The sequence below is a fragment of the Ischnura elegans genome, chromosome 12 (genome assembly GCF_921293095.1).
Source record: "Ischnura elegans chromosome 12, ioIscEleg1.1, whole genome shotgun sequence".
In the NCBI taxonomy this organism is placed as follows: domain Eukaryota; kingdom Metazoa; phylum Arthropoda; class Insecta; order Odonata; family Coenagrionidae; genus Ischnura; species Ischnura elegans.
Window position 1 is genome coordinate 90085029 of NC_060257.1, and position 27881 is coordinate 90112909.

General features: G+C 39.0%; 1 protein-coding gene across 1 annotated transcript; it reads right to left on the reverse strand.

Annotated features, from left to right (window-relative positions):
- Positions 1–4261: 4261 nt before the first annotated feature.
- LOC124169086 (guanine nucleotide-binding protein subunit alpha-12) lies at positions 4262–27190 on the reverse strand. The gene is made up of 6 exons (XM_046547560.1): positions 26676–27190; positions 24748–24798; positions 22442–22659; positions 17582–17777; positions 13175–13312; positions 4262–5936 (listed from the first exon to the last, which is right to left on the reverse strand). Exons 1-6 carry the CDS (start codon positions 27153–27155, stop codon positions 5871–5873), a joined length of 1149 nt encoding a protein of 382 aa, XP_046403516.1. The 5' UTR covers positions 27156–27190; the 3' UTR covers positions 4262–5870.
- Positions 27191–27881: the final 691 nt, after the last annotated feature.

Sequence of the window (27881 nt, forward strand, 5' to 3'; positions counted from 1 at the left end):
CGAGCGCCAACTGCAATGATAGGTGGGAAATATTATGCACAATCTGTATCACTCCGAAAAATACGCTATTTTCGGATTCATTCTTTTGCATTTACTAATACCGTACCTTGAAGGTTAAGAATTCGGAGCACATCTGTGTCATTAATAAAGACAATATAACTGTTTTCTCACAAGAAACTCTGCATCGATAAAATTAGTTTTAAAATGTGAATATTACCATTAGGAACTAGGTTGTTTCCTTGGATTAGGAGCCATTTACCTCTTCCCAAGAGAATGAAGCCAAATCCTATGATCCAAGTATTATTTTTAATGTTATTCCTCTTCTGTAACTCGCATTGTAACACAAAAAACTTCACAACGTAACACAAACGCCACAAGATGCTTCCACGAATTTACCTAAGAAGACACTCACGCCATTTCATGCGCTGAGCTAGTGATTTCCCAATTCGGATTTTTTCTCATTCCACAGACACTTCTTCACTATGCGGAACGAACAATTCACGTGTTTTGGATTCGTAAATCACCTCGTTCAGGTTATTGGAAATTAGGAATAATTACGTCACAAGGCACACCACTAAGAAATAAAATTATCAACACTCTCATCACATGGTTATCAAGCGACTGAACTATATTCTGAGTGGTTTCCCACCGATCCGAAATTTCTTCCGAAATCCGAAAGGCCTTCAACATAACGACATTCCGAAGGCCTAAATATTAAAGACACGACCACTTCCTGCGGTAAATGACCGCATTTCACCACTATATTAGTCCGCAGGCAACGAAGCAAATACGACCAGTTGAGCGTCGTGGTGATGCGTCGTGTTAACAGCGCGTGTTATAGGTAGGTATGCCAGCGATTATTCACGGTGGCTTCGCACGTAATTCGCAGAAATTCGTCCCTTCGAGAGCATTGCTAGATTTAATATGAAGCGAGGGATAAAAGACCAGCCCTCATCGCGGCATACGATAGAGTTGACTCAAAATCAAAATTTATAAGTTGAGACGAGGGCTCATGAATATACATGGAGTAGAATAACTGTAGCCATATTTCGCCATCAGCTGAAGCATGAGACGTATCAAGGAGACTATACACTGTGGTTGGGAAGTACCTCGGCCCATTTTTTTTACGGGAAGGCTTCGTCAAATTGCAATGAAGGAGGCACGAATTTTACAAAACAAAGGATTCTCCGATCAGCCGCCACTCGAGACTATGCATTCTCACGGCTTCACAAAAGAGGCAGAGCGATCGGAATTTCATGGGGAAATAAATTAATTTTAGGATATTAACCGAATATGCTCGTCATAGGCGGATCTAGAGAGGGGGCAGGGGGGCACTCCCCCCCCCCCCCCCAGACCCATAAAAATTATGCAAGATTTTTAATACGGTCCCATTATCATTGCGTTCGTTCTGTTTTACGAGGTATCCATGTGCCCCCCAGAACAGAATCCTAGATACGGCCTTGCTTGCCCCCCCCCCCCAGAAAGAAATCCTGGACACGGAAGCACCAAAAGACTCGAGTAACTCGTTGCTCTATCCCAGATATTGAAGCTCGACGGAAATCACTTGGTATGAAGCAGTGCTGTAGTGAAAAAAAATTTAAGGCGGTACTTACCAAAAATTCCAACAGCTGAATATGTATCATGCATCCGGCCGCGAAGGTATTTTAACTGGTACACTTTGTAACGAGTACACTGGTAACGAGTTTAGATTTTAGGGGGTACGCCGTACCGGCCCAACTACAGCACTGGGATGAAGGCTATCCCGAATCGTTTTGCAATGCACCAGTGCAGCGGTGAATAATGCACGAAGAAGCCATTTCCCCGCGCTTCGCCCTCCTGTTGCCCAAGCCAGACCGAAGCAGGAGGCTTACCTACTCCTGCTAGGCCGACTGATTGAATTGGCTCGCGCGCCGCGTGAACGAACGCCATTCGACTCCAGGGTGCGATGCTACAAGATATGATTTCAAGGCATGGCGTCCCGCGGTCGAGAGATTGTTATCATCGCAGCACAGTCCCGGAGAAATTCCACCTCCCTGTGAGTTGTAGGAGCGGGGATGAAGTGTTCGGAATGTGTGGCGAAAACAGAGAAGGGGAAGGGGTGATAAGGAGAGCGGTCAGTGCAACCGGAGAGGAGGAAAGAATAAAAAGAAGATAAAACTAAACGCGAAACAATCAGGGTAATAATAGCCATCAAAGGAATGAAAAATAAAACTATTCGATACACTCCTGACGACTCAATAAGTGAAATTATCTTGCAAACACAAACTCGGCCAATAGAATACTAGTAGCAAAAATAAATTAAAATAATAATATAAATACTTATCGCAACAGCAAGAAAAGAACTACTACACTCGATGCTGACAAACAGCACCAAACATTTTCAATCATCGGCGCAGGTGGAAAATGGTGCATGGCGAGGGTCAAGGCCCAGTAGCGTGGTGAGGGGGGTCCGGACCACCCCCGAAATATAAAAACACAATTGCTTTCTTTCATAAAAGAAAATAAAATATTGAAAAATCATGAATGTACTAAATATTTCTTTGACAAATGAAGTTTTGCCGAATATAGTGTTAAAATTAGTTTAAAACCCTCTGCTTAGTACCTTTTTATTCAAAAATTTCCCTGGTTTTGGACCCCCCGAATGTGATGACTGGCTACCCCACTCAGTAGCGTAGCCAGGAATTTCGTTCGGGTGGAGGGGTCCAATATCAGGGAGGGGGGAAATTTTTGAAAAACAGGGTAAGTAAAAAAAGTAATGGGTTTGTAACACTTTTCATAATCGAAAAAACTTTATTTGTTAAAGAAATATTTTTTAAATTCATGAATCTTCAATATTTTGTTTTCTTCTGTGAAGGAAAATGCTTGTGTTTTTATATTTTGGGGGGGTCCGGACCCCCTGGATTCCCCCAGGCTCGCCAATGACCCCACTGTCAAGATGGTTTCTGGGACAGTTCTGCTTGGACGTTCTTCTAAGTCCGATAGTCATCTGAGAGAGGGTGGGAGGAATCTGTTAACTGGTCCTTAAAGTCATTGCTGGCAGGTTGCAATGTTAGCAATTTCTGTATCACAGAGGAGCTATTGCACATGATCTGCTTCCCTGCCGGAGTCCTCATCATCACCACACTGCCATGCGCTTTGATAGCACCTGAAAAGGACTAGGGAAAAAATTGGTGGAAAACTTATCTCCCTGTTTCTGCCTCACATGGACTGTGGCACCCACTTGGAGATCCAATACCAAAGTCTTTCTAGCTACGTCTATATTGTGTGTCACGTTTACTTTCTTCATAAAGTCCTATTCATACATTTCCATATCATGCCCTTAGAAGAATGCTCAGGACCTTATCTTGCAACTCCCACCAAAACATCATTTTGGCAAGTGAGACACCAACAGTTGAGTGATCAGTGGTCCTGTAAGGGAATAGATACTTCCACAAAGCTGTTTTGATGTTAACATCTGGAGAATGAGTACTTTTATTTCTTTCATTTATAGATCTATCGCCTTTATACCTCACAGATTGCTTGTGGCCACCTGTCAGTGGTGCTGACTCCATGGGGCCTGAGCCCCCTCAAAAATTCGTTATGGGTTTGAGGAAAAAATGTGTCAGGCTTGTCAATTTTCCCCTGAGTGTCCTGATATCAAGATTCGAGTTATTAGGGGTCTAATGTTGATCATATGACTCTTCTAAAATGCTTAAAAAACTTAAACCTCACTACTTATAAAATTTCCCGAGGCAAGATCCCCGGTTTGGGCCCCCCCAAAAGGTATTTTTTGTAAGTCAGCATCCCTGCCACCTCTTGTGTTTTGAGGTAATGGCGAATACGTAGCATTTTAGTATAAAAATCTTGGAAAGACCTCCACACAATAGCAATCAATTGCCACAATGATGCACCCACCAGTTGTTAGTCGAGCCACGTAATCTATTACTATATTCATTTACTATTGCCATATTTATTTTACAATTATTAAATACTAAAACTGATTTTCATAACATGTAATATCATTCCATGTATATATGAGTGCATGTATAAAATAGAATAGCTGTCTGGACAGACATTGTGAGGAAAGTGTTAATTACAGTAGATAAGCCATTCAATAACACATTCTGAATCAAAAATACCCCATGACAAAATTTTTACCCCATGAATTAACTACAACTGAAGAAAAAAACTTCTCTTGACTATGGCTGACCTGCAATAATATTATAACTTTCTCTCTTAAAATGTTTTAAATAGCACTTAGAATAATATGAAAACATCTATATTCCACAATTGATAATCTTTTATTTATATACAATATTAAATTACTTAAAGAAATGCTTGTCACAAGACTATTATCAACATCAACATATGCCTTGTTACAAAAATGTACATACATGCAAAAAGTGGATGAAGCCATATTCAAGGAAGAAATTCTGTGCAGCCTTAAAATGAGATTTCAAAATTTTACACCAAAAGTCCTTATCACATTGAGTCTTCATAGAATATAAATATAACATTATACATAATAATATGGCAACCAGGTACACCTGGAAAACATACCGTCAACTCTTGTTTGGGCAAAAAGCATATAAAAATAACAACAGGCAAACATCTGCCAGCGCTCTTAGCCACATTGAATTTATCACTCTTAAATAGTTACAGAAACTGTAATTAAATAACAAATAAGTTGATACAATATGTGAATGATATCGTGTAAAAGATGCCCAAGTTTGTCAACAGCCACAAAATTTGTGATAGACAACAATTATAGGAATTCCAAATATTAGTATTTTACAATTCTTAACGACTAAAAATGATTTGTATAACATGTAATATCATTCCATGTATAGATGAGTATATAAAATAGAATAGCTGTCTGGATACTAGTCAACAACGGCAGCCCCATGACTTAACACGAGAAGGATGATATGCAGCAAGCACGTCAATTCAATTTATTATTATTACACATACATATGTATTACAGGGGTTCAGTCTCATCACATTAAAATGCCACTGCGACTGCATATGCAAATGCAAAAAAATGCCGCAGTAATTGACAAGCCAAAACAGAAGTCTGTTCCTGACAGAGAGGTAATTCACGCAAAGCCTTCGCTCTAGCAGAACGGGCAAGTAAGACTTTGGATTTTTGCAATCGTCACCCTAAATGCAACATGAAGGACTCACTTCCCACAACAGTTGGTTGCGAAAAAAAAAACTCAACCTCGTTCCATAGATGCCAATCAAAACAGTTTCCCCAAGCAGTCTCCCATTCGTCTTAAATGAGAACACAACAAAACCAAGGAAGAGCTGCACAACACAAACACATGCTGCCTCCGACAGTACCTAATAATGGAATTTGAGCATAACAAAGTAAAACAAGTGATATATTTGTACTTGAAACCATTATTAAGAGGATACTTTGGTCAGTGCCCTATGGACAAATCTTTTTTCAGAAACCAAAGAACGCAGGACGACCCACACACAATGAAGAGAGGGAATAACTTTGGTTCATGCAGTGGGGACAGCCCCAAAAGGCACAATAATCATGGAATCATTTTGGTCAGTTGAGAGTATTTTCAAACTTTGTCCACAATGAGGCTCTTTGTGGGCTGTGAGTGTAATAAGGCAAAGCCTAAGCTCAATAATAAAAGTAGAAATATACTTCAAAATCTCCCTAGAATACCCAACACTCTTCCAGTGCTCACAACGACTTGTGGTTACACATTAAAGCCTGTGGTAGGCAGTGAGAAAAGCTTTTTGTGTTGATTATCATAATCACTTGAGTGCCTTCTGAGGAATAACAATAAAAGCAGCACAGGAAGGAAAATTGATTGGCCAGGAATAATCCTTTTTAAAGCGCTTTTTCCCTTGTTGAAGTAGCAGAAGAAACATCATTGGAGCATGAGGGCTTCGAGGTTGCGGCGTAAAATTGTGTCTCGGACAGCACCAAACACCACCTGTGAAAGAAGCCATTGAAATGATATCAGTAGGTGGAAAAACAGAGAGAGAGCAATGATTCTTTACAATAGAAAACTAAACACTAGACTACATAATCAGAATCTGTAACAAGTGCACACTAACAGTTTAAACACCTTCACCGGTATCATATTTTGGAACACATTCACTGTGATGCCAACAATGTTGCATGTTATTTATTGGTTCACGAAATGCAGAAATAGTATTGCAAATGAGTCTGAATTGATTTTCACAGTATTTTCTAGAACTGAAGTCATGATGACGTGTAGCATTAAATGAAGAAATTTGGTGGAGTGTAAAAATGCGATGAGAATAATTCGGCACACACAGACAAGGAAGGCGGCCTCCTACAGTACCCTGACTGCACTAATCCGCAACACAATCCCACTGTCACACATGTGGATATGAGATGGAGGGGGTGTTAAATAGATAATGAGGCTGAAAAACAGAGCAGTGTCATTCTCGTAGAAAAGTTGTTATTTGTCACCCTGATTACCCAGGAAATAAACACTTCATACATGTATGTTATTATTATGTACTTTCTATCCCATCCTTTTCTCAATTTTTCCACTCTCCTTTTCAAGGTCCACTGTCCTCATCTTACCAACCCTACCATTGTGCTGTGGTTAAAGAGTTTTTTTAATCGTGGGAGCTATTCTTTCAACGGGGCAAGAATAATTGATTTTATCTGGTAGAACAACGCCACAGTGGAAGCTCCATATGAATAGTGCTTAAAATTACAGGGAAGTCACATGCTATATTAGGTTCTCGTTTATATCCAAAGGTGAAGATGAAGCCCCTCGATTCCAATATTCACATTTACTTACAACATTTTTTTTCATGATCAGTACTATTTCACAGAGGAATAAGTTCTGTATTTAGTATAAATTACTACAGCTCCAAAAACATAACTTGCTTATTTGTACATAATTTTGTCAAAAAAAAATACCGCAAAACAATTATTGGCCTTGTTTCCGAAAAACCTGCTGCCTGTGGCTGCTTATCATTAAATGCGCAGCAACATCTTATAAATGTAATCAACTGAGAAACTGATAAAAACAAAGATAAAGAAATAATAATTCCCAATATATACCAAACTTTGTGCCTCCTGGACTTACAGCAATCAAATAACAAATGGATCAAGGAGTAATTGCAATGATGAAACAGCTTTGTCACGTAAGAAAATAATACACGAAAATTTAGTCCAATTTTGGAAAAAATGAATTGACGTTTGTATAAGCCACATATTTTAGTAACTAAATGAGATACAGTAGAAATCCGTTATAATGAGTGCAGCCAATAGTGAGTGATTTTTTGTGTTTTAAGAGATTGCTTCTTTTGCGAACACACATGCATGCATTCATCACCAACTGACCTATTTCGACTTAGTGCTTCAATCAGGGTTCCCACTCTACCTGAACAATGAAATTCACGGCTTTTTCCAGGTTTTCACGGTTATTTTTCATGTTTTCACGGTTTTTTTCAGGTTTTCACAGTCACAATTTCGCTAAATTCACGGTCCGTTAATAAGCCAACAATAAGAAAATCACTGGTCGTATTTCAACAGAAAATTAACGTACGTGACAAACGCTGTGAATGTTAACGCCGCAATGAAAAGTGATATCTGTTATGACGTGATCTATCGTTTGCAAAATTCAGGGCCGACTAAAGGACCAGCCCAACCGCGCTCTCGCCTGGACACCGAATACCCTTCGGACCTTCTTCCGTCCGGATACCCGAGGTCCTTCTTTAATTCCTCGCCGAGAGATTGTTTTTTTGCGCACGTTGTTACTACTGCACAGTAACCGAATTTCCCCCACCCCAATCATTCTTATTTAACGGAAAATATTTTATTGAAATTGCTTTTAGAATATAATAAATTGATTCTCTCTTATTTAACGGGAAATATTTTATGAAAATTGTTTATAGAACATAATAAATCGAAAAACAATTTCATACACCGTATAAGCACAAATCTAAGACGAACACGATTCTAAGACTACCCTTCTTTTTTCGAACTCCACTAGGGGAAAATTTTTTTTCCTAATAACGATTCGATTATAAATTGAATGCGGAAAAACGATTAATGCTTAATTTTTTTGCTAGGTTGCCTATGTCCCAGGAAACGCAGGATTTTTGGCGAGTAATTAAGATATTCATTAAAGGTTTCAAACAATATTTTAGATAATAACAGGAATAGCAGTACTTTATCAAGACACATAGGTCATATTGTTGATTCAACCCATATCTCTTTCAAAATTCTGAAGGAAAACGCCATCTCACTAAAAAAATGTTTGCTCTCCACTCGGCATTTACACTGCTATTATGAATTTCAGTCTGATGTAAAAATTCTTATCCATCAAACACCATTTCCAGTACACGTATTCACGAGAGCAATGTGCATGTTGTGCCTAAAACAACCGCATTCGCCGGCACAGTGACTGGTTGTGAGATGGATGACGAACGCCAAAAATATTCTATTACTTGAATTGTTCCTGTCTAATGAATATATTTTTAATATAATTAGGGTAGTGTGTAAAGCGTGAACAATGTTGCGTTAATCGTCAGTGGCACGCTCATCTGGATCTTCGCCTTCATATCTCTACTTATTTTCTCCAGGTAGCTCACTCTACCCCCACTCCTACCGTCATGTGCTAGCGGACAACCCAAGGTGCTCTGCAATATTCATGCGCATCTAGCCCGGATTCTTTTCTTCGTGTTCAATTATTTTCAGTCCATCTCTTAAAGTCCTCAATAGTTTCTTCGGAGGGGCCAAGGTCCAAAGACTAATAAAATTAAACTAGTGAAAATGAAACCTGACTTTATTAAACCCACATGGAAAACACTCGGTGGTTCGAAGTCCAGCCACCCTGGAAAGTAGGGAACCACTCGTACGAGGTGAAGTTCGAAACTGATGCTATCGCATACGGGGGTATGCAGAGCATACTGCAGAGGGCGAAGCGTGACCATATGACTGCGCCATGAAATTTTTTACCCTAAAGATGCCCATTCTTTTCTAATTAGCGTAGCGCCAGATGATCAGATGAATTCGGATTGTTAGTAGGGAGAAACAAAAATCCTGACCTTCGTCAGTAACTCTGACAAGTGAGACTTATAGTATAGCTCGTAAATTGATAACTGATAACGACCTGATATCATGTTTCCCGGACAAAATGCCGAATTAACTGCCGAGAGCTCAGCTACGAGGATATCGCGTTTCGCCAAAAATCACCATCGTATTTTTCCATGTATTTCCTTGCTTAAAATACGTCGCGTTTGGTCTCGGTTTTTTAATTACGTGCAAATTACTAACATTTCAATCTAATAAAAGCATAATAGCAATTGCTGAATATCATTGTTAGATACCTTTTGGGCTAATAGGTGACTCATGCAGTAGTTGACCTCCAGGAACTGGGAACTTTGAAGGAGTTAGGCTGAAAAAGGTCAGTGGGTGAGAAGAGGGGGGAGTGCGAAACACGTTTCTATTGTTCTCTCGTAACTCGATATTTTTTCGAAGCTAAGGTCTTCGTAATACAATCCCTGCGCGAGCTGGGGCCTTCTTTTTTATTTTGAAGAAGAGGAAAGCGTCAGAAGGGGGGAGGCGAATGCTGAATGGAGGGGGATAACGGATCTTGGGAAATGCGCTAATGTTACTTTCCCACGGCACTGAGCTTCTCCCAATGGTAGCTCCATCTCTTGGGGAAGATTCCAACTATGTGCTATTCCTTATTAGTCATAAATGACACATTGTATTTATTTCGTCTCATTTTCGTCTAACGATGGATGCAGGAAAATTATGCGTCGGAACCGCGATCTTTAAACGATCAATGCGAGAAACGATTCTTCGGGGAACGATAGATGCGGGAAAAAATTACATTGTCTATAAGGAACTTTATTTGGGACCAGAAACGGCGCACCATCAATGCGGGAACGATAGATCGAGGTTCCACCGTATAACTTTTCTTTTGAAAGCGGCAGTGTAATGACTTCTTTTCTCTGCTATCGTAATACTCTGAAACCAAAACTGAATCGATCTCTCTAATCAGAGGCAAATCATGTTCCCTGCATACTGTTGCTCTGGGAAAAATGGAACTACTTTGTAGCAGTTTATATCACGACGGCATTGAGGCTTTAACGTTACAATCGTAGGCGGATCTATGGAGGGGCACGGGGGTACATACCCCCAGACACAAAAAATATGCAAGATTTTGAATACGGTCACATTATCATTGCACTCGTTTTGTATCATGAGGTATCCTTGTGCCCCCTCCCCCCCGTGCATCTGGAAGGATAGATCGAGGTACCACCGTATAACTTTTCTTTTGAAAGCGGCAGTGTAATGACTTCTCTGCTACCGTAATACTCTAAAACCAAAACTGAATCGATCTCTCTAATCAGAGGCAAATCATGTTCCCTTCATACTGCTGCTCTGGGAAAAATGGAACGACTTTGTAGCAGTTTATATCGCGATGGCATTGAGGCTTTAACGTTACGATCCTAGGCGGATCTAGGGAGGGGCACGGGGGCACATACCCCCCAGACACTTAAATAATATGCATTATTTTGAATACGGTCACATTATCATTGCGCTCGTTTTGTATCATGAGGTATCCTTGTGCCCCCTCCCCCTCCCTCCCCCAGAACAAAATCCTGGATACGGCTTTGCTTGTGCTCCCCCTCTCCCCAGAAAGAAATCCTGGATCCGCCTCTGGTTAAAATTTAGGTAAATTGTAATTAATCACACAAAAATTTTGTAACTTGATCAAGCTCTCACTTGAATGGAGCCGAACCCAGAGTAAAGCAGTCGATCTCGCGGAGACGGTGGAAGTGCACCCGGCGATTGATTGGCACGCACGCTTTACCTGCTGCCTAAAATGGCAATAGTTTTTCACTAAAACACAAAATTAAATAAGCTAAATTACTGTTCAGGTATTTTTGACGTTGATTTTTCGTTGTATAGCTATATATATTAGGTGGCAACCTCAGGTATCCATAATTTTTTCCGACGAAAATTATGCAACCCGATTGACGTCGAGAATTTTGCATTCGATTGTAAGACGAACCCTCTTTTCTGCAGGAGTTAGGAGGAAAAAAACCTTGTCTTAAATAGGTGCAAATAGGTACATTATAATTCACTTGGTTTGGTAATAAATACCTGCTGAAACATGTTATTTTCACTTTCACTTTACTTTATCACTCGTCAAATATTTCCACACAAACTTTCCGGTTGCGACGTAAAACTGGCAAGTCCCCGGTCGACACATGTGAAAATCGTGTAATGCTATTGCTATAAGCGGAAATCTTCTCTCGTTTTCAGGCCGCAACGTGCGAGAATTAGTAACGTCGCGCCGAAAGCTCGCTTTCGCCCGGTTCAAACGCAAGGAGCGTAGTGACCACAGCGCATAGCAGGTTGTCCAGGCTAGCGGTCTTCCAATCACAGGTTTGAGGGTGTTGAATAAACGTGCAAATTTTTCGTAACAAATGCCATCTACATTTAGTTTCGAAAGTGGTCGCTGCAGTCAGTGGGAAGCCTAATTGGGTGGAAGGGGGACTAAGCAGTGATCGAGGGAGGGGAAACCAAGCCAGTCGAGGAACTTAAACAAGCTGATGAGAAGTGGTGTCATATTTCAGGAGGGGGGGAGAGAAAAGGCCTGCGCTGGGAAAAATGTTTTTTTTTCTTCAGGCAACATTCGTTCCCACGCTTTTCTGACCCATGCGACGATGCTCGCCACAATAAATAGAAGTGCGCGTGCTACGAACAAAGTTGAACATTTCTAGGAAGGTATTATTATCAAGATTGAGATATTTTTAAGGTTTAAGGACGAAATTCACGGCTTTTTCCAGGTTTTTTCACGGTAGACGAAATTCACGGCTAATTCATGGTTGAGTGAGAACCCTGTTCAATGCTCCATTTCCTGTTTCTGAAGACCTCCTGCAGGGTGAGCCTGCCCAAAGGTATCTAACAACAGCTTTCGGCATTTGGATAACATGCACAAGATTTTTAAAAAGTTAAACCAAACACAATGCATTTCTGACTGTATTTAAGTCCCTAGTTCCACCACCTGTAGCTGTCGAGTTCTCCATCACTGAATATGGATGTGATAACCGGCAGCAGCCAATCGGAGAACAAAACCAAATGCATATTGAGTTGATTCCATTGAGCTTTATGATAAAAAAGTAAAGATAAAGGTGTCTAAAATTATTATGAGATATTGAAAGACGACTTATTCTGCTGTCAATAAAAGTGAAACTGAAATGATCACAGGACTTGCACACAAAAAATGATTGTGATATTCAGGTCTTTCCATTGGTAATTAGCTGAATGATTTTTTGTGAGGCTTTTCCTCTCTCCTATATTTCTAAGGACTTCCTCATCACTAACTTGGTCGATCCATTTGTTCCTCATTATTATTCTGTAGCACAACATTTCAAAAGCCTCTACCCTCGATTTATCCGCTGCTGTCATTGTCCATGCCTCACTTCCGCAGAGAAGCATACTCCAAATTAAGTCGTTATTGAGATGAATTGTTTTCTTACTTTTATATATAAAGTTCCCACCGTAAAAAGATCTTTTTTTATGGTAGAATGCTCTCTTTGCCTGGGCTTTTCTGCTGATAATTTTTTCTTGCTTCTCCCATCGCTAGTGATCCTGCTACCCACATAACAGAATTTATTCAACCATCCACTTTTTTTTTACTATTTTAATATCAGTCTTGGCTTCTTCTCTTCTGCTGCATTCTAATATCAAAGTTTACTTTGTGCTTATTTTCAACTGATATTTACCCATTACCCTACCCATCAGAACCTTTTTCAAACCCTTCTCCGTCTCTTCTATGACAACTATGTCAGAGGCAAATCTGCATGCTTATTTTTTCTGCATGGATATTCACACCCAATGTGCAATGCCTTTTCTTTGATTTCATCAACAACTTTCTTGATAGAAACGTTGAAAATTATAGGTGACAAAGCATAGCCTCATCTCACCACTTTCCTAATTCTTGCTTCTCCACATTCCAAAGTAAAATGTTGATTTATCAGCCACATTAATTATATTCTCCATTACCTGTGTTAATTGATTATACTAGGATAGCTGGGATAACCGGGAGGATAAGAAAAATGCATAAGCATGGCCATAAGTTAACAGGTTGGTGGCAGGCTGGCCGGCCACATTTATTCTCTTGCCACAAGGCAGAAACATTAAAGGTCGAGGAGCGGTTACCTTGATGTTTTCCGTGTCCACGGCAGTGGTGAAGTGGTGGAATAGGGGCTGCGTCCTCTCCTCCCCTTCCCTGCCACCAAACGCTCCACTCCTCCGTCGCCTCTTCACAACGCTCGAGAAAAGAGAGAGAATGAAGGTCTGAAACAAACAAAACAAAATCAAGATGCTTAAAACCATCGGTACGTACAGACTTGGACAGCAGAGCAACAGATTGGTAGAATTAGGCACAGTAGAGGACTCTGTAAATCTGAAAACTTGGGGGACCACAATTTTGGCTCTTTGGCATAAGGAGAGGGTCATTTAAAGAGGCTGAACCAATGGGTATTTTGCAATGGATATTTGAATGAGTTTGGCAAAACAAATGAGTCATCATGCATCTATCAATGGCTCTACAGAATTCTCAACCAGAAATATGAAACCAGATTAAACCAGATTTATGACTGTCAGTAAGCATTCAAAAAATTAACTTAACAACTGCAAGGTACTTAAATATTAACAATTATACAGAAGGACACCAGTATGAGGACCTTACATGTATGACATCGAAGTTCTATCAGTAGCTTGTCACGATTAATACAGACATTTCTACATGTTTTGCTTGGATACAGTGATGATCATATCCAGGGAAAAATCTATAGAACCAAATTTATGAGACAAAATTAATTAAAACATCTAAGATATACAATTATTCAAATTACTGTGGTTAAAACAAATATGTTAATACAGTTAACCAAAATCATTATTGGAATATGGAAAATATTCAGTAAATTTGAGCTGTAAACTCGATTCCATGGAGCTGAATAAAACTAAGTTTTGATAATACAACATGAAGCAATCAGTCCTGATGAAAAGCCTATGCTGAATACTACATGCACTGCAAATTTGAAAACAGGTAATTTCAAATACAGTCGGATCCGGATTTAACGTCTTCGCATTTAACGTTTTTCCGCATTTAGCGTTTATTTTTTTGGGTCCCGATTCATTCCCTATTAGAACAATGTAAAAATTATCCTTATTTAGTGTTTCTGCATTTTGCGTTTTTCCACATTTATGGTCGTAAAAATTTGTCCCGCTCAAGATTTTTTTGCCCGATTTAACATTTTTTCATGACGGTTCATCCAAATCTTCGAATTTATGCTCATCAACAAGAACAGTCTCATGAAAGTTTACCAAGAGTCGATAGAATCTATCGGGGAATGCTTCTTCAACTGCTTTCTTCCGCAAGCGCAGCGCTGCGACCTTCAACTCGCAAGTTGGGTGATTTGTCTTCTCGTAACGTTTCGCTCCCCTTCTGATCCAAACACCAGGCACTTTTTGTATCAGATCCGATCTAATGGAGCAAAGTCATCCCTTAATAACCTCGAACTACCTTATCCTTCACTTCTTGAACTTGACTTCGATGATACGTGACGACTGATGACACGAGTTATCCTCCGAGGGCCGCTGCAATAATGGTTTTCTCGTTGTTTTCAATTGATGGCTTATGCCCCTTTCAACTCTACTTCCTACGGGCAGTCGATTATTAGCCCAATATTTTTTCATTCGGCTACTTTCTCTTTTCAAAAGAGGAGGACCAATATCAATTGTGCAGTTCACTAGAAGATTCTTTCTATAATCCATTCCAAGGTCAGTTTCCACGGAGGAACAGCGGAAGAACAGAGGAAGTGTTTCCCCTGTCATGACCGTGAGTGAGAGCATTCTTTCCCTACGGAACAACATTATTTTACATCGTAATTTAGATATCTCGGAGCCACTTTATCGACATGCGGCTGGTTGATATCGCTGTCGATTCAAAAATATTTATCTGGTGCTAATTAATGTCAAAAGAGAATGACAATCGGAGTTTTGACGAACTATCACGGTCCATGACTCAAAATAAATCGCTCATGCTGAAAAAAAAATTACCGCATACTCACGGTAGAATAGATGAGCGCGGAATAATACGAAAATCCGGCAAGTATCCCTTGGTGGTTGACTTCGACATCATAACCCTGACGAAATTGCCAAACTCCAGAGGCACTGACAATCTTTCGGATGAAATCCAGTTCTGTTGAAGATTAAACCTTTTCACTTAACAGAGTTTAGCTAATCGTTATTCAAGGTCCAACCAAATTTTTTTAAAAGCTGCTGAGAAACAAGGCGAGTCGGAGTCAAGGTGATCAGCGCGCCGCGTAAGCAACTTCTCTCGGCTCCATTCGACCTGCATAAGACCGAGGATATATGACAACGAATCTGGTGTTATCGAGTTAAATCACCATCGACTTGTACGCATACTAAAATAAGATTCTACTTTTTTGGATGACCTCGAAATCCAAAACGTGCGCATAGGATGCTTTTTAAAGGCTCATAAATCCCTTGTTTCGCCGAGGCAACAGAAAACGTTAAGTTGGCAAAATTCCAGAAAACCTCCCTTTTACTAGATATTCGGTAGTTGAGAATTCGGGATTAGCGATCTTCTGCTGTCCCTTTATTTCACTCATTCCTCATGATTTTTCGAGTACCTACTTACACCTTTTCTTATTATATTAGAAATGCTATAATCACCTACATGTCACTTCTACAGAAAAAATTCTAAATTTCATGGAGACCACTGAAATATGCATAAAATGGAATCACTAATGTCCATAATAATAATCTGTGTGGGAATGCTTTTAAGTTGATGTTTATTAGAATTTTCTTAAAATATTTCATTAAAACAATTGTCATCCTCTCATTACTTATTTTTACTACCCATTTTTTTAGCTGATTCCTGAAAAGTATTATCCAACCTTCATAGGACAGAGAAGATTTCATTAAAGAATTTTTTGCTGCATTCAGCACCTTTTAGTTACTTAAAATACTATTTTTTATTCATAGAAAGCCATTCAAATCATTACAGACCCTAAAACCTGAAAAAAATGGCAGGTCCTCATTTAGTGTTTTTCTGCATTTAGTGTTTTAAATTTTGTCCCCCCTGAACAACCTTAAATCAGGATTCTACTGTAGTATTTTTTTATTGCAAACCTTGATCTTGGTCCCCCTCAAGAAGTAATTACACAATGAATAGTGGCAAAAAACAATAATATTTTCAGACCCCATACTAATATTAAACTGCAGACTCAAATTTCACCAACGTCTAAGTGTTTGCTGGTGATGATGAAATTTGAATTTGGCTACTTAACATTTACTTAAAAACAGATATACATATATTAATAAAACTTTCACAAATAATAACCAACTTATGGTGCCAAGGCATTAACAAGCAGTGGAAATAAACAAAAATCTAATATTCAAAATCACTGACGAGGGACGACACTGACCTTGAACGCTCAGAACCACATGACACCACACTTGGACCAACAAGCCATCAAGCACAAAACAGCAGAGAGTGAGTAGTTTCCATGATCAACGTAGCATTCCATCTCAATTTACATTTTAATAGGCCAACAAAAAGTACATAACAAGATATCAATAGCATTGGAAGGAAATTATATGTAATTTAATGGTGTCAATGCAATTCTCCTCATGGTATCACTGCGCTGTACACAGTTTTCACAGTAGCTCGCTTACAAACACTCCAAGAGACAAATACGTACTGCAGCTTGTAACAATCTCTCTGACAATGGAGTCAAACAATAATGGAGGAAAATTATTTTCATTGGGGATGGGGTTCAAAGAATACAGAAGTATTGTAATGAAAACTGGCATTCGGGTGCACGAATCGTCGCTCCCAATGCTTTTGCCCAAAGAACTCATAAAATGTTTTTGCAATTTGCATTAATGAGATTTGAGAAGTCAGAGAGTAAAGTGAACATGGAAAGCTATAACACTCACGCAACTGGTGCATTGGTTAGTGCCGCTACTCTAGGCTACCGTCTAATGCTGCTAGCAGACAAGTGCACACACAAGTTTTGCATGGAAATGACTCACACACCACCGTTTTGCTTATGTCCGCTTGTTGCTCCAGGCACGGAGCATTTGAGGCCAGAGGGGTCCTTTTAATAGGACCAATACAGCAGGCATTATATAATGCAGTTTCCAATAAATAATATTTCCCTAGGAGATTAATGATTACAGATTGGGGGAAAACACAAGGAAGTTAGAAAGTATGTATCATTATGTTACAGACAAAACCATACTATGCATAGTAAAAGTAATTATAATCATAATGCCTTGCTTTAAGCACATGTAGGGAGGGTAAATTGGTCTTCCTTAACTATTACTGCACTGAACAAAGACATGAATACATATATCCATGCCCCGAGGGGTGAAAAATCAACTAAGAAGGTACTCATATGATTAACAGCTTTTAGTTTGGGAGGAAAGGGTGGTATTCAAGAAACAATATCTTTTCTTGAAAATGTGTCATGAGTAGCTAGATAGAACAGGATTTATATCATAATAAGGAATAAGATAAAGGGTTATTACCTGGACATCAGTGGGCTCTGATGGATTGCCGCTGAATTGAGGGAAATGATTTCGAATATCCGAGAGCCCTGACCGAACCTTTTCCAACAGGAGATCCGTCTTGTTGAGGAAGAGGATGGTAGAAACATTCCCAAAAGCCAGGTGGTTAACTATTGTATCAAATACATTTCTAGATTCCTCTAGTCGATTGGTACGCCTACAAAGAGGGAAATGGAATCAGTTCACAGTACTTGTCAGAACACATCAACTTCCCTTAGACCCATACTCAAATACATAGTAAGTTTCTTAACTATAACAATAATTGAAAGCAAAAGATGAAACTCATGCTCTTCTAGGGTTCATAACTTGGCAAGTATAACAACTGGATCCAAGAGTTTAAGAAGCAACTAGTAAAAAATTCTAGCTCACTCTAAAAGTAGCTCACAATCGGTTCCATGTGGACACTGGAATGCATAGTCTATGAAAACTATGAACTAAGGAACTTAAACTAGGAGAACATAAACTTGATGAGGTGAAGCAGTTCTGTTTATTGTTAAGCTGAATGACCAGCAGAGGAAAAACCAAGAAGGAAATAGCAGAAAACTCCAAGCTCTAAGGGTTTTCTTCAAAAAGAGGGATATCTTAGAATATGAACATTGAAGCAAATAAGAAATAATTACATTTGGTACATGCTACCTTATCGCAGATGGGCATAAATGATGATAGCAGCAAAAAAATCAAGGTTTGAAGCATTTTTTTTTATTATAAGTACACCGGGAGTAGCCACGGTGATATATTTAGAGAGTGTCTGCAATGCATAAATTGAGTAAAAATTCCACAGAGAAAAAATCAGTCGCATTGATTGGGATTCGAACTCGGATTCCCCGATTTCTGGTCGAGCGCTTTAGCCAGTTAAGCTACTGAAGCATCATTCTTTCAAATTTCCACTGGGGAGAATGACGCCTCCATAGCTTAACTGGCTAAAGCACTCAACCAGAAATCGGGGAATCCGGGTTCGAATCCCGATCAAGGCGATTGATTTTTTTTAAGGATTTTTCGTACAAGGCTTGAAGCTTTTCAAATGCAATGTTACAGAAGAAAGAAAAAGATCAAATAAAATATTAACAAATATCAATACGGAAGTTTTAAAAAGAGTAGATGAGAAGTATTTAGGAAACTTTGAGTTGAGGAAGGGACAACTGAGTGAGCCACTTATTGACACACTGCATTCAACAAAAGCCCCAATTTTTCCAGAACACTTTCCTGGAGTTTTCCCAAAACACCGAAATACCCAACGCCGGTTTTCTCTGTTTTCCAGTAGACCAGACCACCTGTGTAATGTGACTATACACAGTAGAGGATTGACAATCTGGAAATGTAAATAACTGAATGATCTAAACAACGGAAGGGTTTCTGGAGTTTATAAAAATTCCTATTTTTTAACATTGCATTGCTGAAAATTTAGCCTGCTAAGTGGTTTAATTGCCATCTCAGAACCTGGCTGTCTTCTCACTAATCCCACAAGAGCTATTTCACTAACTTTTCATTTCTTCTGCATAATATTTCAACAGGTGACTTAGGACACCCAAAAGTGATTATTGCATGCAACAGAATTCACAGCATCAACATACAATGTCCATTACACGGACTTAATTACAAGAGAAATTGAAGTGGATTGAAGTCTTCATTGTGCGTGCAAAATTTCTTAAAAATTATCCGAGTACATCTGAAGTTTTATGAAAAATGTGAGGAACATGAAAAATAATTGCTTATTTCCTCTTGAAATATCATTGCCTAGTTTTTCATTTACTGAGCTTCAACGTTATTGGAGGTGGATTCTACCAACGTTTTCTATCAACAGGCACTAATTTTGCAATATAGTGAGAATCAAAATTTTGTTTAAAACACGTGCCTTCAGAAGCCATTTTTCCAAGGGGAAGCAATCTTTTCTGATTCGAAGTTTGTCTGTTTTCTGAAAATTCACGAGTGATATAAACCAGTTGCTTCCAGCACGGGAGCCATGCAGTAGTTTTCTATATTGGATATCTCAATCCCTTTTCAAAAGTAGATGTTCTCAAAACATTTCAACCCTTGCTAATGGCCCATGTTTGAAAATCTGGGATTGAAATAAGCAGTTCAATGAGCTGAGTGAAAGGGCATCCTGCATTCTGTCCGAGGTTGACCACCGTTAGGCCATGCAAACACATCAAAGATTGCTTATGAAGTCAATGCCAAGTAGTTTTTCCTAAATGCTCATATTTTCTGCACTTATAAGATTAGCTGTAACTACTTCTATTAAATTTAAGAGTTAAAATTCACAATAAGTTATTATTTACAGTATTCAAATTGGGATTACCTCCCACCATAGGATTTAATAATTACCGATAAAAGTAAATAGTCGTGAAAATGACATGAAATTGCGACAAGTGCACAGGGAAAAATATGGAGGGGCAAAACATAAATGTAAAATATAGACCATTTTCCTTCCATTCACTGATGGTCTCATCCTGATCAATTTCACAACTTATCCACCTTCCCGATTATGGACGAAGGACTTTTTCAAGTGTTTTGAATCTTTTTAAATCACGTTTGATCAAAATCTACGAATTTGATTGGGTTTTTCTGATTACTTGAACCTCACTCAACAATGCATAATTTAGGCTGATGCTAACGCACGTTCCTAAAAAAAATATTTTCCATGTCGCACTGCTGCTTACATGTACATAGCGATCTATTCACCAGAAATATCGTTAATGTGGAATTTCTCTGGTCCCAAGCATTCTGTATTATCGATCTTGTGTTGCACATGGAAAATATATGCATACATGTAAAAAGAAAAGAATAAGTACATATTGTAATGGTAAGCTTGGTACAGCAAGTCTTTTTGTTTAAGAAGATGTCCCCTATACCTTGTGATCGACTCATATTCGCAGTCGGCTCACCTCCCCTTTTCAGATTGATCTGAGTTCAGAGTGATCTACGCTCAGCTGGTAAACGCAGTGCTTACATATAAATCTGCCACAGTCCACCAAGAGGGACATGGGCTAAACTGCAGGGAGAATTTATCAGACATGGAGCATAAGTGATCGACAGGCAATTCAGAAAGGTGGAATATTTTAGAGTGCAACCTCGATAAAACGAGACCCCACGGTACTCAAATAAACACACGCTAAAGCAAATTGTCGATTCACCGGAGGTGAAGCAAATAATAGCAAATTAACCAACTGTCAACACTGAAATACAGGAAAACTATTGGTGAAGCAACAGAGACATTTCTATCCCATAAACTTTAGCAGAAATCCAGATGAAAGGCGATGTTTTTTGCATCAATAAATTTCCTTACCTTAATAACAAACTAGCCATACAATTTTTAAGCACCATACTCAATAATAGTCACGCAAAGTAATGCTCTGTCAATCATTATCCCAATGCACAACCGACGAAGTCACTTTTCTATGTACTTTGTGCATTTACGTGATCAATCTATTATTTTGGTATTTTTCGCAGAAAATTCAAAGAATTACTGATAAAACTGTATCGCAGTTATTGAATGCCTCAAATGCTTCCATTGGTGTTTGTTCATTGTACCTCTAAGTTTTCCAGAGATTATGTAAAATAACGTATCACATTTGCTCCTGCACACAAAAACCTTGGAAGGCGCAGGTAGAACGATCCTGCCTTGGAAGACTTTCTCTATCATCCAATGTAATATCTTTATTATCTATACTAAAAAGTCTGCTTGGCATGCATAATGATGTGATTAATATTGCCGTTGTTTCAAATAAAAGTTCCATTTTGAGTGTTACGCCCGCGAGTCATTGAAATAATACAGCATATAGTAAGCATAGCCACTTTCTCAGTGTAGTTACAGCAGACTGAACAAGGCAAAACCACCCAGACAAAGCTAAGCTAAGCTTCTAACTCTTCATGTTCCGCATTCCTTGGGTGCTTTTGCTGTGATGGTTTGCCCTTGCACACCACAGCATACCTAATCTTCTCTTTGTTTTTTTAAATTGTGAAAAGCGAATAGGTAGATAAATTAACTACGCCACTCTATTATTTTTTTTTCTCAACATGTTTTGTTTTTTTTGGCCATCGTATCTACCCTACAATGCTTTCTATCTACACAACTTACGGTAGTGCGGGTATACTGTTGACTGCTTTCTGTCACCCGAGGAACAAAAGAAGATTGAGCATTTGCGAATACTAAAGCAGCAATATTTTCACCAAAATGAACTACTTACTTATCGAACGACAGTTTACCACATGAATTTGAGACTAAGCACTCCATATCAACTTCATTTCTAACAGATCGCCAACAATTACTGAGATTTAGGACTCTTGGTAAAGGTTTTCCGGTGATGGAAACTCTTGTTACGGCAAGTTGCTATGCCAACAATGATAGGGCTTCATTAAAAAGAAATTTTTTTACATGCTAATCAAAGGGTCAAATAAACGGTGCTTCAGCAATATCTCGTAGTGGCAGGGGTCTCGCAATAGCCCGTACTCGCTTTGATGCGGTTCCACTTTGCTGATTGACAGAAGAAGGTGTAATTATAAGAGTGATGTGCCAATGATAAAATCCAAGATGGGAAGAAAGCACAAAAGTGATGGGAGAAAAAGAGGCATGCAGGTGGCAATGAATGCAGCCTTATTCTAGGATGGACAAAACAAGACGTCAGACAATGGAGGCATTAAAATGCACACATATATGAATACCAAATTCTAGGCAGTTAAAGTATCTCCTATTCTCCGAATATAATGGCAGAAAAACAATGCCTAAAAAGACTACATTAAGATGCTATCAGTTACTGAACCACTAGTTTCACCAACCAAAAAGATGAAGAAAATTAATAAAAATAAAGCTTATCCACTACTCACCTATCTTCAAGAAGAACTTGATCAAATTCAGAAGAAGAAACAAGAAATAAAATGGAGGTGACAGAGTCGAAACACTGGAACCATTTCCGACGCTGTGACCTCTGACCTCCAACATCAACAAAACGAAACGGCACTCCACGAATGGGGATGACACACTCGACAACACCCTTCGTGGCGCGACGTGCGTGCAATATATCCTGATTAGATGGCGTCCATTCCTAAGAAGAGAAGAAAAAGAATTAATGGATAGGCAAAATTAAACCAAAAGCAAGAAAGCAGAAGGACATCATCCACTGCCTCATCAGCTTCCATGCATTTGCCCTGTCGTAAAATTAACACGTCGGACCCTGAGGTTGAGGAAGCCAGAGCGTATTGGGTTCGTTGCCAGGTCGAACACCTTTCAGATGTGAGAACAATGATAATTATTTGCTCTGGGTAATAAGAGTAACGGAAATTATAGATCATTTCCAAGAGTCTGTACTTAAAATATCACAATTGTAAACATAAGGTAAATATAAACAAGGATATTTTGAGCAAGATATTGAGTTCATTATACAAAAATAAATAAAATAACAACTGCATAACAAAATCAATACGGAATGTTAACAAATCACTGAGTGGACCACCCAGGGAGTCGTTAACATTCCACAAATTTGAGGGCAAGGCAAGCTGCCAAACACAGGACATGCCGACAAGGCAGTCAAAGGGAAGAAAGCATTTCAGTTGAATATGCCTAGTGTAGGAACAAAAAATATCTTGCGTTGATTTAACCTGCTGTTCCCTTCGTTTACCCTTGATGGATCCTAGAGTGCTCACTGATTTTGCCCTCGTAATTCCCCTCTGGTATATTTACACTTAAACTACATAGTTTTTCCCTCACAGGCAATATTCATTGACATTCACAAAAAACATAATTTTGTTTTGCTAATGACATTATACATTGGTGTAGTGGGCAGAGCAAGAGCTCCCAAATGTATAGGTCACGCATTGGAGTTTCACTCAAGCTGGTCTTTGCTGGCCTCTGTGGTGGAAGGTCATGGGTTTGAGTCCAGCCTGGGTAGGTTGCACTTATCCACAGCATGGATGTTTGTGATATCCATTATCCTGTCAACTCCCTCAATCTGGTGTAAAGGCCTAGCAGACATGCTGCTTTTGGAGCAATGAACAAGAATGAAATTGGGATAAATAATCTAATTTCCCTGACCTCCACTCCTGACTTTCCATTCCCTGATCTCACTGACTGGAATTAACCATGAGACTGATCATACACCAGACTTATCCCGATTGTGCGCGCATGAGTTCATACTCGTTCAATGTTTCCCGCCATCTTTGTAAAAAAATAAAATTGGAAGCTCAAGTAGCAGGAATCGCCTCTGCAAAGAGGTGGAGCTGCACTCAGGGGCCTCGGCCAGCAGGAGCGGGTAGAATGGAAGTTAAGGAGAGTGAAGCAGCCACGGTTTGGGTCCACTGCAGCTAGCGGCTATGCTGCACGCCCTTCATTTTGAGACCCTCCCAGTACAGTTCCTCGAGAACGCGGTACGGGCCCACTGTCGGGAGAAGGGGTGCTAATTTCTGGGCTGCCTCCACCTGAGCGTTAAACTGAGGCCAGGGCCAGGCAGAGCTAGGAGCACCACCCAGGTGGCACCAACCCCACTTTTTTCAACTTTAATAGTAAAACTCCATTCTGAAGTGAAGTCAGGGAGTTGGGTCATAAAACACACAGGTTGTATGTGATTCACACAATGCTGCACGCTATCCAATGTTCTCTGATCATAAGAGGTTGCGGATGGTCAGCAAGCATGCGTAGCACCACTCAATTGGAGGAGTGTGAGCCACCATTGAGCAATGCTCGTGCCTATGTTAAACAAATTTCATCCTGGCCGGTGTGAATCACCAGTTGGTCACACTTGATTTGGAATGTCAGATTTCAAGTCAGAGAATATTTACACATTTTTCAATCCAAATACGTACATATATCCAAGAATACCAATACTCATTAAATCAATGTTTATACGTTACTGTGAAAACAATAGTTTCTGAGGTGTTCCGATTCCAAATACTACATTTTTCAGTCTTGACCACATCGGTCGCCTTATAAAAAAATACAACAGGCTGTAGTGCCGACAAAACTATTGTCCTTTCCTGCACAGCAAACAAAACAATAGTAACGGAAAAAAGGTAAGTTTGGAATATACCTAACTTACAAATATAAGAATCTCATTGAATTATGTGAACTAATTGTAGTGATTAATAAGCAAAAACAACAAAATTACAACAATGTTAAGTGAGCAGCATGATTAACTTACCAGCCTTGATATCCGAGGCAAATTGTCCAGAAAGTATCCGACGGAATCACTCTGAAATATTCAAGAGACAACATTAGAAACAGCTCCATCAGCTCCATTAGAGTGACTAACTACTCAGCCAAAAATTGTGTAATCTAGCAGTAATTAAAAAAATGAAACATGGAACTAATAAAATAATATCATCTATTTATAAAAAGCTGACATCACTCTACTAAAAGCCAAGATGGCACTAGCTAAAGACTAAGGTCACAAATGCAGGAAATAAGTGACACAGCAACAGTTAACTTTTGGAACCAAGTTCAATATTCATGAGCAAGGTCCTAGCAGAATATGAAAAAAGGACTTTAAAGTCTACAAATCACTTTGAGTAGAGAATAAACTTGAATTCTCTACAGCGATCAGTCAAGCAAAACAGTACACATTAAAAAACCAACCACAAAAATGCCACTCATAAACAAAACATATGCCGGATCTTCAAACAGCCTATGTAGCACTACACACTGTAACGCTGATGAGATTTCAAAATAAAACTAAAAAAGAACGAGTAAAAAATAAATAATATGCATCATTTCCAGGAGATAAATTGATAAATCAGCTAAGCATCATACCACAGGGCACATTGTATTCATAATCTAGCAATAATATTGAAGCAGTAATCTTTCAGAATAAACAACACTCAACCTAAGTACGACTGTAAATTTATCCTTCAGCCCTAAGTTCATCATCGGTGCAAATACAAAATATGCTTGCTTACTGATCAATCAAATCTTTGATAATGCAAGTAAATAATGGAAGAAAAAAATATCAGCGGCTTCCACTGATACTAACACATTGTCCTATTTTTATGAAAAATAAGTATGGTGCCAAATTTCTCAATCTCTAGAGCCTAGAGGCAGGACAAAAACTTGCATCAACTGAGACAATTTTAAAGATTAATTATGAGAGGATGATACTGGAGCTCAATACCACCAGCGAGAAGAAATGTAATCAATTCTATTTTAGAATGATGGATTTGCATATCAGAGAGGTATCATTATCCGCCCTTAAGTATTACTGTTACAACTGATTATGAAGATCACTACTAAGGTGTTACAGGTTTGTTGAACTAAGATAAGCACATGCAGGATTCGCTACCACAACATTTCAATAGGGCAATTGGTGACAGCAACTCAAGTTAACACTAAGGGATTAAAACACGTATTCCAACACAAAACTCCCCCATGACATGCAATAATCTCAGTAATCAACATCGATAAATAGTTGGAGAGATCGCATTGCACTGGCAGGGGCAGGGAACAACACGTGAAAATAAAGCAGGACGATAGCTTGCAAACAAGAGGCTGCTACAATGAACGTGAATTACTTACAAATTGAAAATTAGAGCTTTACCAGTTATGAAAGGTATACATCTGGAAAAGTTTCTTATCATCGCGATGTTCAGCACACCAACTCTCCCACTAATCACTTTCGAATGAAGAAGAAACTCTTGCCACAAGAGACTATCACAGCCATAAGACCATGGCATCCTCAAATTAGGTACATATTGACTCATTTAGAGAACAACTAACAGTCAGCAATACCAAACAAGCAATTATGAATGATGCGATGCTATGCATTAAGTCATTCCATTAGTTAAAGCAGATTTTGGCACAATATGATCGATACTGTGATTAGGAAGATGTCTTGACATCACTGATTGCTTAACAGTAAAAATGTAGTATACAACTTGAAGTATACAGACGCAAACCAACCCCTGAAAATGGATCTAGAAAGAGTACCAAGTCAGGTGACAGTTTATAAGTGATTTAGAGTACTGAAAGATATCTTTTTTTAAAACATGGAGTATTATCATATATGCTCACTACATACAATCTTATTAAATATAATAACATCAACTTAATCTACTCCATTAGAGGATATGAACTGACCAGTTGGTATTCACTCCGTCTCTGGAAAGCTGTTTTTATTCCTGAATCATTCCATAATGCTTGTAGCGAGGGACATAACCTAGTGAAGGGTACTGGCTCAATGAAGTTGTTGGGATCTGATCGAAGAACCATCTCTCCGGCATGGGCGTTGGACTCGTGTTCCCACGGAATACCAAGCTTGTTACGAGCGTCAACAAGAACACGCACTCCACGAACAACATTTTGGTAAATTATTTGCTGGTATTCTCGCACCACCTCCGGTTCAAATCTCAGTCCATGAATGATCCTCATCTGCTTCAGGAAAGTTGATTTACCGCTTTCACCCGCGCCAAGAAGAAGGAGCTTCACTTGTCGCCTGAGGCTTTGTCTTTCCCTCTCAATCATTCGATCAATTTGTTGACTCTTGTGTCTCTGCTCAATTTCTTCTGGGCTGTACTTAAATCGGAGGCAACACGAACAGGTCAACATAGCAGTAGCCATCTTGCCTCACCCCTTAATGAAGTGACGTCATGAATGAAAACAATAAAGCTGTAACAAGCGTCACTAGCGTCACCAAATATTTAGGTTCAAAAGTGAGGAATATTAATTCTACTTTATGGATTATGGCTTTACCACATAAAGTGCATTAAAATATATATTGTTGTTATAATAAGTTAGCTTTTGCCAATGCTCCCGTAACTATTTGCTGGGCAGTCCCTTAGTCAAGGGTTGCAATTAATTCATTAACAAAGGAACTCTTCATTTCTTGGAATTATGACTAACTGGGCATGAGCCGCGAGCTATAAATACGTGATTATCAAGGTATAAGAGCATTATGATCCTATTGTTAAGTTTTATTTAGATCTCATGAGTAGTGACTTCAAGAGATACGTCATATTTTAAGAATCTACTTTCGGGCCCCCAATCCTATGCCTCGTGACACGACTTTGGAATAACATGACAGCAAGTGTTGTCCTTTAATCGCGCTTATAAGATCGATAAGAACCAATACCGTTCTCTATTTTAGCGTAAAGATATGTTTGCGATCACATATGGCATGGTCGTTGGTAGTTAGAAATCCTGAAGTATGAGCGAGATAATGAAAGTGAAATGCGATAATTTCGCACCACATTATAAATGGCACTCCTTCTCCATCTATAAGGAAATTTCTTGCATGGATTAAGCTCTTGGTATTTATTTTTCCTGTTGGAATTCCTTCTTTATACT